This window comes from Lissotriton vulgaris, chromosome 4_1 (assembly GCF_964263255.1).
Source record: "Lissotriton vulgaris chromosome 4_1, aLisVul1.2, whole genome shotgun sequence".
Taxonomy (NCBI): domain Eukaryota; kingdom Metazoa; phylum Chordata; class Amphibia; order Caudata; family Salamandridae; genus Lissotriton; species Lissotriton vulgaris.
Genome location: NC_141691.1, coordinates 2,055,400,083 through 2,055,413,989, shown reverse-complemented (window position 1 = coordinate 2,055,413,989; position 13,907 = coordinate 2,055,400,083). Strand labels below are relative to the sequence as shown.

Here is a 13,907-nt window from a genome sequence, read left to right as displayed (position 1 = left end):
GATGATACCCTCTTGGTGTTAAAAACTCCCAAAGGCTTGGAACTACTACTAAAAAGATTAAACCTTTTTGCACTACTAATGGGCTAGCCATAGATGCTCATAAAACAAAATGTTGGCTATTCATCCCAATAATATATTCCAAGTAACAATCAGACTAAGGGGAGCCAATCTCGAGAGAGTTTCAGATTTCGACTACCTGAGTATATGTTTGTCCAGCACCAGCTCATGAAACAGAGATAGTCAATAGTGGGCTACTTCTTAATCATAGGGCAGCTGTCTCGCTGAACTTTGCTAATAATACATCTTTTGATCCAATGTCCCCACTATTGCAGATCCAGGGAGCCCAAGCCGTGGCTGCGGCTACTTATGGCTCTGAACTCTGGGGCTTCAGTAAAGTGGATTCGCTAGAGATTACGGAAAACAAGTTTTTATGGTTAGCGCTTAAACTCCCCCCAAGTACACCCCAAATGGACGTAAATGTTTACCCAATTGATGCCACGGTGAGAATAAAACCAATCTTATCTTGGCTGAGATTATGGCTGGTCCCTGAGTTGGAATGCTATAGGAACAGACTAAAGGATATTCCTGTGACCCCCCTGGTGTGTTAACACTTTGCAGTAGCTAAGATACATTAAGGAATCTCTTTTTGCACTGGGGGTCTCTGATTTTTGGCAATGCCCAGGGCGCATCTCTGCTTCTTCGATAAAACGGGTCAAAGATGCTTCTGGACTAATGAGTGGAGGAAGGTATTGACATCCACCAGTAGTGGCGGCTTATCTGAGTGCCTCCTGAACCACAAATGTGAACCAAGATTTGAAACGTACCTGGAAGAGATTGACCCGCCATTTACTAGATCTTTGCACATAGAATTTAGGCTGGGTATTGTGCCACTCGCATCTTTTACCTGTAAATGGAGTCCACACACAGAGAGTAGCACAGCCTGCCTGGCCTGTGGAGGAGCCCAGGAGACAGATGATCATCTGCTTTTCATTTGCTCAGCATATACTAGACAAAGAAGATGCTGGGTTGTACCTTTATGTAGACTTCTTGGAACACAGTTCCACAAACAAGCCTTACAGATCTGCAGGGCAGACACTGGCTCTTGTGTGGTCTATTTTATAGCTAAAGTTTTAGAAGCATCCTGGCCTGGTCTGGCCAGGACAATTACGCAGAAATCAAACATTGAGCACATTCATGAAAGTTGCCACTGTACATCCTCGCCCTGCTGCATATTAAATATCACCTGGAAAGAAACTTTTAACTTTATAACAAAATTATGTTTTTATGCAATTTCGCTCTAAAATCGTGTTTTATATTTGATCGTATGTAGAGATTTTATTTAATCTAAAATGTTACATTGTGGTCCTTTTACCTAGAAAATGTTTAACCTGAATTCATTTGACTAATATAACAATATGCTTTATATTTTGTAATGCTTTTAAGGTCGTTGACCAAAATAAAGTATTCAAACTGGAACTGGAATGTTTTGCAAAGCCAATAATGAGGAGAGTCACTTTGGGATGGTGGACGCCCATTTTGAAGGGGAGGTTGATGGTTTGCTATGATAGGACAAGGAGGGGCGTGTTGTTGTCAGATGGTTGCTGAGCATCATAGTTGACATGCAGTGCTGAGGCTTCAGGGCAGGAACACTTTTTGAAGCCTCAGTCAGTTCCCTTCAGAAGGTCTTTGTCAGCAATTGGGCTTAATAATTGGAGTGCACCCACTTTTCAAGGTCTTTTCTGAGAGAGATGAGATGGGTAATGGGATGGTACCTGGAAAGGTCACTGAGTCAGGTTTTGTGGAGGGAGGTTGATATGGGCACTTTTTGCAGACAAGGGTGAGAAGTCTTTTAGATCAGAGGGGGTGATGACATTTAAGATAGGGGTGAGAGTTGAAGGAGCTCAAAGGTTGATGACTGAGCATAGGAGAAGGTCCTTGCCTCAGAGACAGCTTTGAAGGATTGGAGAATTGAGATCATATAAGTAAGAGTGAAATGCAGGAAGTAATGCTAGAAGGAGAAATCTTGCCTGAAGGGGATATTAGGCCAGGAGAAGGTCCCAAAGGAGAGCAGGGCTGAGAAGTAAAAACTAAGCCTCAACCACAGGCAATAGACACCAATACATGTCATGCTATAGAATTAACAGATCTTGATACATGGCAGTCAAAACAAGGATGCGCACACACAAGACAGGCCTAGCACACAGTTTTGTTGCAATAACAAAATAATGAATTATGTTTAAAAATGGTTCTGTAAGCAACAATATACTTTTAGCTGGTCAGAAGCTTGCCCGCATTTCAAGGGCTGCCATGCTGTACCATCACAGGTACTCACAAAACATAACCCTGTCCATATTTCTGACTTGTAGATTAATAAATTACCTGTTGTTGTATGATTTGAATATCCTGGGAAGTCTCCTGTAACGTTATTGTGGGGTGTTGATGATGAATATTCTGTAGGCAAGAAAAGACAGGAACGTTTATTGACGATGGGATACTGGTACCAGGGACCGATTCTGGACATTAGGGCACATCTCTGTAGACGCCATCGTAGGCGAGTATACTGTCCACAGCTGAACAGTGCAAAGCAAGATGTAGACCATGAGAAAAATCAGCAATTCATGGATGGACATTCCTCTTAATGAGAGTGGGTAAGCCGTTTAATAAGCATGAATGTAATCAGACAGCTGTGCGCTACCAAAAATCCTGTATTTGATTGGCCCCCTAGCCAGTTGATATCTACTGAGAGGACACATAATTAGAGCCTGATTACTAACATCATTACAGCAATAAACTAAACTTCATTATGCCTTCTTCCTTTAATACCAGTCTATGAGTTCTGAGAGTCCTATTAAAGAGTTAGAATGCTCACCTAGCTCACAGAATGTGCCTGCCCTGAGAGACATGTTGCTGGAGAATCCTTTACCTCCCTGTTCATATGTATATACACATTTTTTTCCTCTTTCCTGATACAGCTCATTGAAACAAATCAATAGCCTTATATATTATTTTCCATTGTTTTTATTATACATTTAAATGCTTAAAAGTCTGAAAATCGTGTAGTCCCTGACAGTTGACAGTGTTCACTATCTTTTACAATTGCAGTCTTGCTGTTTTCTCTGCTTTATGTTACTTTTTTAAAGATGTATTTTAACTAACTTTGAAATCAGTGCTTTATAAGGTATGCCGAGAAATATGTTTATGAACAATAGTCTTATATGTGGTATATTTTCTTATATTATACTCGAAATATAATGTTTTTGTAAAAAATTCCAATGCACATTCAGTCAGTGAAATTTAATGGCAAGAAGAATTGGGAAAAAGGAAAATAATTTCTTGTTCAAACATACAACTCCTTCAGAGGGTCTTACTAAACATTGGTGCACAAATCTATTAGTTACAAATATGAGACCCATCAGTAAATGCCTTTGTGCACCTCTAAAAATCAACTCACATTCATTTAAATGAAATAAATAAAAATAATTTACATTATTATTTATCATAAATATATTATTAATAATTATTTCAAGTCCAGTAAAGTTTTAATTTTCTCTACACCTTCCCACGCGGAGATCTGCTTCTCAACTACAGTGTCTGCCTATGGTGCATTCTGATGTGCCCTAACGAAAATATGCCAACAATTATAGCTGTGTTTGTGTACATAGCCAGGTCTCTTAATTAGAATCTACTCACCTTCCAGTAAGTTGAATAAAGTGTTTCTGCCCTGCATGCCACCAGTAAACTGGTTTATAGCACATGTACCCTTTGAGTCCAGACACAGTAGCTATATGCCAACTTCGCTTCATTTAGGGACAGACATTTGGTGGATACCCACTGCAATCACAGGAAGAACATACTAAAGGAATCTTTTCTGTGCTATAGGACCAGCAAAGCCTTTCCATAAAGGGGACAATAAACATATAACTGATAACCATGGCCACACAATTGCAGTGCTTAATTTATAAAACTAAATGTATCCTGATGGCCAAGTTTTAGGGGGCCACTGCCCACTTCCACCACTGCGTATATTTTGTGACCAATATGGTACTTAGGGGTGGCTGACTTAGGACGCCCATCAGGATGAGCTTCAATACTGTTTAAGTCACAATGTGTAGCAGTTCCTATTTTAACTCCTTGGAGCTGATTTACTAAAATCTCATGCAACACAGCGGCAAAAAAGCTGTGCCGCTTTGCGCAAGAAGAAGAAAGCAGGGGAGTGCCATATTCACAGAAATTTGGCACTCTCCTCCCCTCTCCCTAGCGCTGGTGCTGAAATTAGCTACCGGGTGCCATGCACACACCTTTGCACCACAGCGCAAGGGTGTCTGCATGAGTCTAGCATATGTTTTGTACTGGAAGGATGCTCTTCCAGTACAAAACACTATGCTCAGACTAACTTTAAACCTTTTCCCACTTTGTATGTGTGCTGTACAGTGCCGCACACATGCAGAGTTGAAAAAGAAAGGAAAAATCAAAGCATTTCTCCTTCATAGCACCTATTTGAGATGGGCGCTAAACGTTTGATGGTTGCGTGGGAATGCCCATGCACCACCAATGGTACACCCCCTTCACGCTAAGTAATGCAGAGCAGCGCTGTGCACTGCTTTGAACCACTTTCAAGAATTTTCCAGAGCTAAACAAGTTTAGCACTGGAACGTAGGGGGCCTATTTACAAAGAAATGATGCCGTGCAGCGCTGAAAGCAATTTAGCAGTGCTGTGCTGTGTCACTTCAAAAATGCAGGGATGCGCTGTATTCACAACAATACAGCGTACCCCTGTTTTTAAGTATTCAGGAAAATGGCGCTCAGCTTGTCACGGTAAGTATTAAAGTCTCGCGATATAAAATTAGGTGCTTCTTGGCAGAGGAAAACCTTAACCTCTGTAAGAGAAGAGGTTCAGAGACCTCTCTCTAATGTAAATGGACAACAATCCAGAGCACACTTTGTGTATCCAATCAGGTATCAAACTTCAAACGGTCAAATGATTAAAGTGATGGGATAGATCATACACGCATAAGTCTTTCACAATGTATTTTATTGTTCAACAGTGTTCTTTCTTCAGAATCACTGTTTATGTCACTCTAGCCTACACGTGTTTCATCACAGCATGTGGCTGTGAATCTTCAGGGCTGATCTGAATGATCAAGGCGCGAACGTTTCCGGAAACAGGAGCTGCATTCGGCTCAACCCTCGGGCTAACAGCCTTAAAGTACCGACGCTGTGTGTTTTGTTACACACGATCCCCTATTTTGACGAAACGGTAACCGATTACTTACGGTACCGTCCTCCAACCACACGCAAACATCCCGATTAGGACCGGGACGGAATTATCACCGGTCTCCCGATAACGCGCCTTGATCATTCAGATCAGCCCTGAAGATTCACAGCCACATGCTGTGATGAAACACGTGTAGGCTAGAGTGACATACACAGTGATTCTGAAGAAAGAACACTGTTGAACAATAAAATACATTGTGAAAGACTTATGCGTGTATGATCTATCCCATCACTTTAATCATTTGACCGTTTGAAGTTTGATACCTGATTGGATACACAAAGTGTGCTCTGGATTGTTGTCCATATACAGCGTACCCCTGTGTTCCATTGCGCTAGCTGTAAAAAAAGCTGCCTAGTGCCAACTCAGGCATCCTTGGACCATGGTGCAAGGGTGTGTGTTTATGTGAAGGAAGGGACACCTTCCTGCACATAAACAATTATTAAAGGCAATTTGCTCCTTCTATATGTGTTGCAGAATGCAGCACACATTGAAAGAGTAAAAACAAGGAGAAATAAAAGTATTTCTACTCGTTGTACCAATCTATTGCCTGCTTTCAGTGCTGTTCAATTTAGGTGCTATCTCAGATTTTACAGATCTTTGTAATCTGGGGCAGCGTCAAAAAGCAATGGGTGTAGCGGTCGAACGCCCACAGCAACACCCATTGCACGCCCCTTTCACGCAGATACCTGCGTGAAAGGAGACGATATTTACAAAGCAACGTTAAGCCATGAAAAGTGGCTCAACGCCGCTTTGTAAATATGGTACAGGGCACTGCGCGACTGCAACCTCCTAAAAAGTGACGCTACGGTGTCGCAAAGCCCTTGTATAAATGTGCACCTAAATTAGTTTGAAAAGATTTAGCGCGCTTTGTGATGTAAACACCCTATTAAATCTTAGTAATTAGACTCCCTAGTTTGTAATTCTGCCACATGGTGATGAATATAGTTTATAATGGAGGATATAGCCCAATTGATTGGTATTTATTGTCTTTTCGCTTCACTTCTTCTTTGAAACATCTTTTCTGATGCAACAAACCCCACAGTGCTCCAAAAACTTTAAAATGCAACAGAAAAATTGGGCATCTTGTAGCAACCTGCCATCTTCAACATCCCCTGGTCTAGACTGCCTTACTTCACTGTCACAGGTCCCTCTGGACCTGACCCTTCCCAGGCACAAGAACCTTTCTATTTCCTGAAAGGCCCACAAGACTAGCACAGTGTAAACTCCAGCCAGAGTCCACAGTAGGGCAAGTTGATTCACAAAGAACAAGACATGGCTTCAGAGGGTTCTAGGCGTGGCCACCACCCTTCTTGACAACCTGGCCAATCTCGGCCTCAAACAACTTGTTGACACCCCCACCCATGTAGCTGGACATACGCTCGACCCAATCTTCACCTTCAGCAAACACATCTCCTTCGATCGCACCACAGCTCTCCACTGGACGGACCACAGTTGTGTTCACTTCAGCTACAAAACCACCCCGACCCACAACCCCCCACAACCTATCCCCCGAAGAAAACGGACCAAAATCACCACCGACCAACTCCTCACATCGCTCAACCAAAACCCACCCGCCCTCTCATCAGACCCAAACCAAGCTGCCATCAAATTCAAACAATGGATCACTCACAGCGTTGACGAATTAGCACCCTTGAAAAACCATCACACCAAACAAGACAACAAAAAGGCCCCCTGGTTCAACGACGACCTTAAGAAATCCAAAAAGTTATGCCGCACTCTCGAGAAAACATGGAGAAAAAACCCTACCACCGACAACATGACCACCTTCAAGGCAGCCACCCGCAAACACCACCAGCTGATCCGAGCCACCACAACCCCACCGCTGCTTCAAACGACATCACTCCCTCCCAAGACCTCTGCGATTCGTTATCCTCCTTCTTCTACAACAAAATTGCCGACTTACATACAGCTTCGAAAACTGTTCCAACAAACAATCCTCTCCACCCCCCTCAGAACCTAAACCGCCCTCTAACAACCTCAGCGCTTGGAACACAATCACCACTTAAGACACCATCCGCCTCATGAATTCCATCCTCTCTGGCTCGCCAACCGACCCCTGTCCCCGCCACATCTTCAACAAAGCAGACTCCATCATCGCACCCCATCTCCGTGATGTCATCAACTGCTCCTTAATCTCTGCTACCTTCCCCGAAAGCTGAAAACATGCCGAAGTCAGCACCCTCCTGAAGAAACCCACAACAGACCCCTCCGAACTTAAAAACTACCGCCCCATATCCCTCCTCTCTTTCCCGGCCAAAGTCATTGAGAAAGCCGTCAATAGCCAACTCGCCGCCTTCCTCGAATCCAACAACTCCCTCGATCCCTCACAGTCCGGCTTTTGAGCCAAACACAGCACTGAAACCGCCCTCATCGTAGCAACAGACGACATCCGAACACTACTGGACAACGAAGAAACAGTGGCCCTCATTCTACTCGACCTCTCCGCGCCTTCGACACTGTTTGTCACAGCACACTCATACAACGCCTCAGCAACATCGGCATAAAAGGAAAAGCCTTGGACTGGATCATCTCGTTCCTAGCTGGGAGAACTCAGAGAGTCCGACTTCCCCCCTTCAAATCAGAAGCCACCGAAGTCATCTGCGGTGTACCACAAGGATCATCACTCAGTCCCACCCTCTTCAACGTTTACATGAGCCCACTCGCTTCCATCGCGCGTCAACACAACCTAAAAATCATCTCCTACGCTGACGACACCCAACCGCCAAAACCAATCTTCACGAAGGCATGAAAGAAGTAGCCGTATGGATGAAAGACAGCCGCCTTAAACTTAACTCAGACAAAACGGAAGTGCTCATACTAGGATCATCCTCCTCTGCCTGGGACGACTCATGGTGGCCTTCGGATCTGGGGCAAGCACCCATACCCACGGACCATGCACGTAACCTTAGCTTCATCCTAGAGTCTTCACTCTCGATGACCAATCAAGTCAACGCCGTCTCATCCTCCTGCTTCAACGTACTTCGTATGCTCAAAAAAATCTTCTGCTGGATCCCCGCCGAGACAAGAAAGACTGTCACCCACGCACTGGTTACGAGTCGACTAGACTACGGAAACACCCTCTATGCCGGAATTACAGCCAAATTATAGAAAAAACTCCAACGCATCCAAAACGCATCAGCAAGACTCATTTTGGACATCCCTCGCCAAGATCACATCACCGGCCACCTGAAAGACCTCCACTGGCTTCCCGTCAACAAGAGAATAACGTACTGTCTTCTCACCCACGCACACAAGGCCCTCTACACACTAGGGCCCGAATGCCTCAACACTCGACTATCCTTCTACACACCCACTCGCCAACTAAGATCATCCAATCAAGGCCTCGCCTCAGTTCCACGTATCCAAAGATCCACCATGGGAGGTAGATCCTTCTCCTACTTGGCGGCCAAGACCTGGAACTCACTCCCCACTCACTTCCGCCTTACACAGAACCACATCTCCTTCAGAAAAGAACTTAAAACCTGGCTATTCGATAAATGATGAACCCCTTCCCCAAGCGCCTTGAGACCCTCTGGGTGAGTAGTGCGCTATATAAATTCTTGAACTTGAACTTGAACTTGAGCTCCAAATCACAGCTACACAGAGGGAGCTCACAGCCTGAGGTTACGTTTCATGACTCAAAGCGCAAAGAGAAGGGAGTCACTGCAGGAGGAGCGCCACAGGACCAGGAGGCATTGCACCAGGGAGAGCAGCAGACCAAGCAACACCTGCAGATCCCCAGCAGAGTTCTGTCGCCAGTCATGCAGACAGCGATTGTCTGCAAACCTCTGGCTGCAACAGCTGTGCCATCGACTGCTGTCTGCACCATCCGCCTTTGCAAAAGGCCGAGATTTGGTGCGGCAGGACACTTCCTTTTTACAGTTCCTAGAAGCCTGTGACGCATGGGCGGCTCCTCTGTTATAGCAGAGGAGTGTCACCCCCTGCTGAAAGCCAGCAGAGGTAAACGAGAAAAATGAAATGATAATATAACAATTTAATTATCATTTTATTTTTCCCGGAGCCAGAGCCAGCCCGGTCAGGGTGGGGCATGCCCATCCTCAGATTTTTGAGTAATAATGGGCACTGCTAAGTGTGGATTTCAGTTTGCCCGGCTGTCTGAGGCTGGCCTAACATTGTGGGATCGACGATCCTACATCCTCAGACTGGAAAATGCATTAGGTTGAGGGACCAGGCTGATTGCAACTCTTCATATGTAATTTACAGCATTAAATGATCGTGTGGCAAGCTATATATAAGCAAAATAGAAAGAAAAGTTAAAGTACGCATAATTGAACATAAAAGCCGCATAAGAAACAAAGCAGTGAACTCAAGTTTGGCTACACATTGGGTAAAACGTAACCACACAATTCCCCAACTCAGATTAAAAATACTAGAGAAAATTTAAATTCTGCCAGACCGAGAAATGCGAAATGGTTGTCCCGTCATGAAATATGGTGGATAAAATTCCTCAAAGTCGGAAATTCTTTAGAAAAATGTATTTTTTAATATCTTTTTCATGTCATTAGTCAAACAACACATGGGCAAATATATATTCAATACATAAAACAGTTTGTAAATGTATCATTGAATTGTATTTTATTGTCCCATTGTCCCATACAGATGACATTTTTGTATTCGGATGTTACAACTTGTCTTAAGCCACACTGTGCAAGTTCTGGAACCTGTGGATATCTATTTTGAAGAGGATAAATAAGAAATATCTACCACATATGAAGAACGTTTTGCTAGATTATAAATATTTTTGTCTGCGCCCTGACGAAGGATCTGCGGACTTTTGGTCCTTTTCCGAAACGCGCATCGGCGCTTTTTGTTTGTTTCTTTCTTTTTGTATATATTGTATATAATCGTATATCTGTTTTTTGTTAAAATGCATTGAGTAGGATAGTGGAGTGTTTTCTCTTGGGTATTAGAGTGGAAGGATTGGTGTGTGTATACTTGATGACACGTATGTACGTATTTTTGGTGTGTGTGAACATGTTTTTCTTTGGGGCTTATATTAGTTAATGTATTGAATATATATTTGCCTATGTGTTGTTTGACTAATGACACGAAAAAGATATAATAAATGAAAAAAAAAAAAATTCTGAATTTGGGACAATGATGATTTGTAGAATATATTGAAGGTATTGAATACTTATAGACACCGGTGAGAGGTCTGTTTTTGTGTTATTGGACTTCCCCTGTTCTCCTCTCCCGGTTCATCTTTTCTCCTCCAGGGACCCTCTTTGTTGTTGAATTTTCCCCAGCACCTTTGCTGTGAGGGTAGTAGCTGGTTGCTACTTCTATATCTGTTACCTTTCTTTTTACTAATTTCTGCCATTTAATTTTCCACCCTTTATACCTTCTTATCTTACCCCTTTTTCTTACCTAGTATAAATCTTTGCACAATTCACTTTTATCGTTAGAGTAATCAGTATTATTCACAGTCTCTTTAAGTGACGTTGAGGTATCTATATGGACAAAATGAAAACTTTTGGATTTACTGATAAGGATTTTTCTAAATTATTAGGTCAATCATCCTCCTCGGAGCGGTCGGCTACTAACAATAAAATAAATAACGATGAATGGTTTAAATTGCTGAACCTTAAGAAAAAGGCAGTGTATTATTTTAATGTGGAAAGTTACACCTTCCCGTACTTAAAGGGCTTAATGTGTGAGATATGTACTACTAGTTAGACTTTGTATTCACCCTACCCTTTCTATATCTAAATAGGATTTTTCCCGGAAGAGACTACTACTTTAGTTGGACCCATCTCTACAGTGTTCTGACTTGAGGAACACGACATTGTGATCTGTGAGATAGGAGTACCACTAATAGGTATAATTCTCTTACCTTGGTTTGTACATCCTTAGGCATGCTTCACTTCTCGGATATGGTATGAAGTGTGTACCCCTGATAAATCTAATGGCACCCAGGAGATACATCTATTTCAGTGCTGTACTTCTCAAAAGTTCTGTCTCTTGGGAAGGGAACTTTTTATATATATCTTTTAGTCGGTGTACCTTTTCATGAGAGTATTCATCTGAAAATATACCTCTTCTTTAATATATTTTGCCCTACTCCTTTTACATTTTTCTTTCTTTTTTATTCACTTCACTAAATTTCGGTTTTTGGTGATGGAGTATCCAACTAGCTAGTAGTTGAAGAAAAACAGTTTATAAATGTATCATTGAATAGTATTTTATTGTCCCATTGTCCCATACAGATGACATTTTTGAATTTGGATGTTACCACTTGTCTTAAGCCCCACTGTGCAAGTTCTGGTACCTGTGGATATCTATTTTGAAGAGGATAAATAAGAAATATATACAACATATAAAGAACCTTTTGCTATATTATAAATAATTTCGACTGCGCCCTGACGAAGGATCTGCGGACTTTTGGTCCTTTTCCGAAACGCGCGTCGGTGCTTTTTGTTTGTTTCTTTCTTTTTGTATATATTGTATATAATTTTATACCTGTTTTTTAGACTTTTTTTGTTGAAATGCATGGAGTATGATAGTGGAGTGTTTTCTCTTGGGTATTAGAGTGGAAGGATTGGTGTGTGTATACTTGATGAAAGGTATGTATGTATTTTTGGTGTGTGTGAACATGTTTTTCTTTGGCGCTTATATAAGTTAATGTATTGAATATATATTTGCCTATGTATTGTTTGACTAATGACAAAAAAAGATATAATAAATGAAAAAAATACATTTTTCTAAATAATTTCCGAATTTGGGACAAGGATGATTTGTAGAATATATTGAAGTTATTGGATACTTACAGACACCGGTGAGAGGTCTGTTTTTGTGTTATTGGGCTTCCCCTGTTCTCCTCTGCCGGTTAATCTTTTCTCCTCCAGGGACCCTCTTTGTTGTTGAATTTTCCCCAGCACCTTTGCTGTGAGGGTTATAGCTGGTTGCTACTTCTTTATCTGTTACCTTTCTTTTTACTAATTTCTGCCATTTAATTTTTCAACCTTTATACCTTCTTATCTTACCCCTTGTTCTTACCTAGTATAAATCTTTGCATGATTCACTTTTATCGTTAGAGTAATCAGTATTATTCACAGTCTCATTTAGTGACGTTGAGGTATCTCTATGAACAAAATTAAAATTTTGGGATTTACTGATGAGGATTTTTCTAAATTATTAGGTCAATCATCCTCCTCAGAGGGGTCGGCTACTAACAATAAAATAAATAACGATGAATAGTTTATATTGCTGAACCTAAAGAAAAAGGAAGTGTATTATTTTAACGTGGAAAGTTACACCTTCCCGTACTTAAAGGGCTTAATGTGTGAGATATGTACCACTAGTTAGACTTTGTATTCACCCTACCCTTTCTATATCTACATAGGATTTTTCCCGGAAGAGACTACTACTTTAGTTGGACCCATCTCTACAGTGTTCTGACTTGAGGAACACGACTTTGTGATCTGTGAGATAGGAGTACCATTATTAGGTATAATTCTCTTACCTTGGTTTGTACATCCTTAGGCATGCTTCACTTCTCAGATATCGTATGGAGTGTGTACCCCTGATACATATAATGGCACCCAGGAGATACATCTATTTCTGTGCTGTACATCTCAAAATTTCTGTCTCTTGGGAAGGGAACTTTCTATATATATCTTTTAGTCGGTGTATTTTTTCATGAGAGTATTCATCTGAAAATATACCTCCTCTTTTATATATTTCGCCCTACTCCTTTTTCCTTTTTCTTTCTTTTTTATTCAAATAACTAAATTTCGGTTTTTGGTGATGGAGTATCCAACCAGCTAGTAGTTGAAGAAAAACAGTTTGTAAATGTATCATTGAATTGTATTTTATTGTCCCATTGTCCCATACAGATGACATTTTTGAATTCGGATGTTACCACTTGTCTTAAGCCCCACTGTGCAAGTTCTGGTACCTGTGGATGTCTATTTTGAAGAGGATAAATAAGAAATATCTACCAAAGTCAAAAGTCAAAAGTCAAAATTTTTTATTTGTTTCGGTACTCAACTGAGGACCACAAATATTATATAAAAACGGTTTACAAGAAAAAGAAATTCATTACAAATTAATATAATGTTAAAAAAGATTTTAAAAATTTATAGAAATTGTAACATACAAATTCATTAGGTGGTTGTTTGCACACAAATAACAATTCTTTTACTGATGAAATTCTACATTTACGGTATATGGGATCAAGATATCTTGACCGTGCTGTTACTACATTTGAGTTAGGGCATGCAAATAAAAGGTGCTCGATGTTCTGATCACCCCCTTGACAAAGAGTACATAATGGGGATCCACCTGGTGTCCATCTTGATGTAAAAGTTAACACTGGTAAAATACCTAATCGCAGCATTGTAATTGCCCTTCTGGCACCATGTGTGAGTGAAAACCCTATGTATGTCTGTACATGCTTGTACTCCAATGTCTCAACGTAAAGTGTATACAAAGATAATTTGCTACAGTGTGCAAAGTCGAGTTCGAAACTCAGTTAAGGAGTAAAACATTTTAAGAAAAGTTTCAGTTGGTGGCTGACCAGGTGAGCAAAATATCCGTACTGATTTTAGCGATTTGGAATACCACGGACATATTCCTGAAGAATATTTGC

The 13,907-nt window shown here is 41.3% G+C and overlaps 1 protein-coding gene across 4 annotated transcripts in view; it reads right to left on the bottom strand.

Moving 5' to 3' along the window:
* The window catches only part of LOC147724956 (uncharacterized), a 235,710-nt gene that overhangs the window by 184,508 nt on the left and 37,295 nt on the right, over positions 1 to 13,907 (bottom strand). For all 4 annotated transcript variants that reach the window (XM_086966449.1, XM_086966448.1, XM_086966450.1 and 1 more), the window contains exon 2: positions 2,380 to 2,451. In XM_086966449.1, the coding sequence (XP_086822575.1) occupies positions 2,380 to 2,451 (72 nt within the window). The remainder of the gene's footprint in view (positions 1 to 2,379; positions 2,452 to 13,907) is intronic.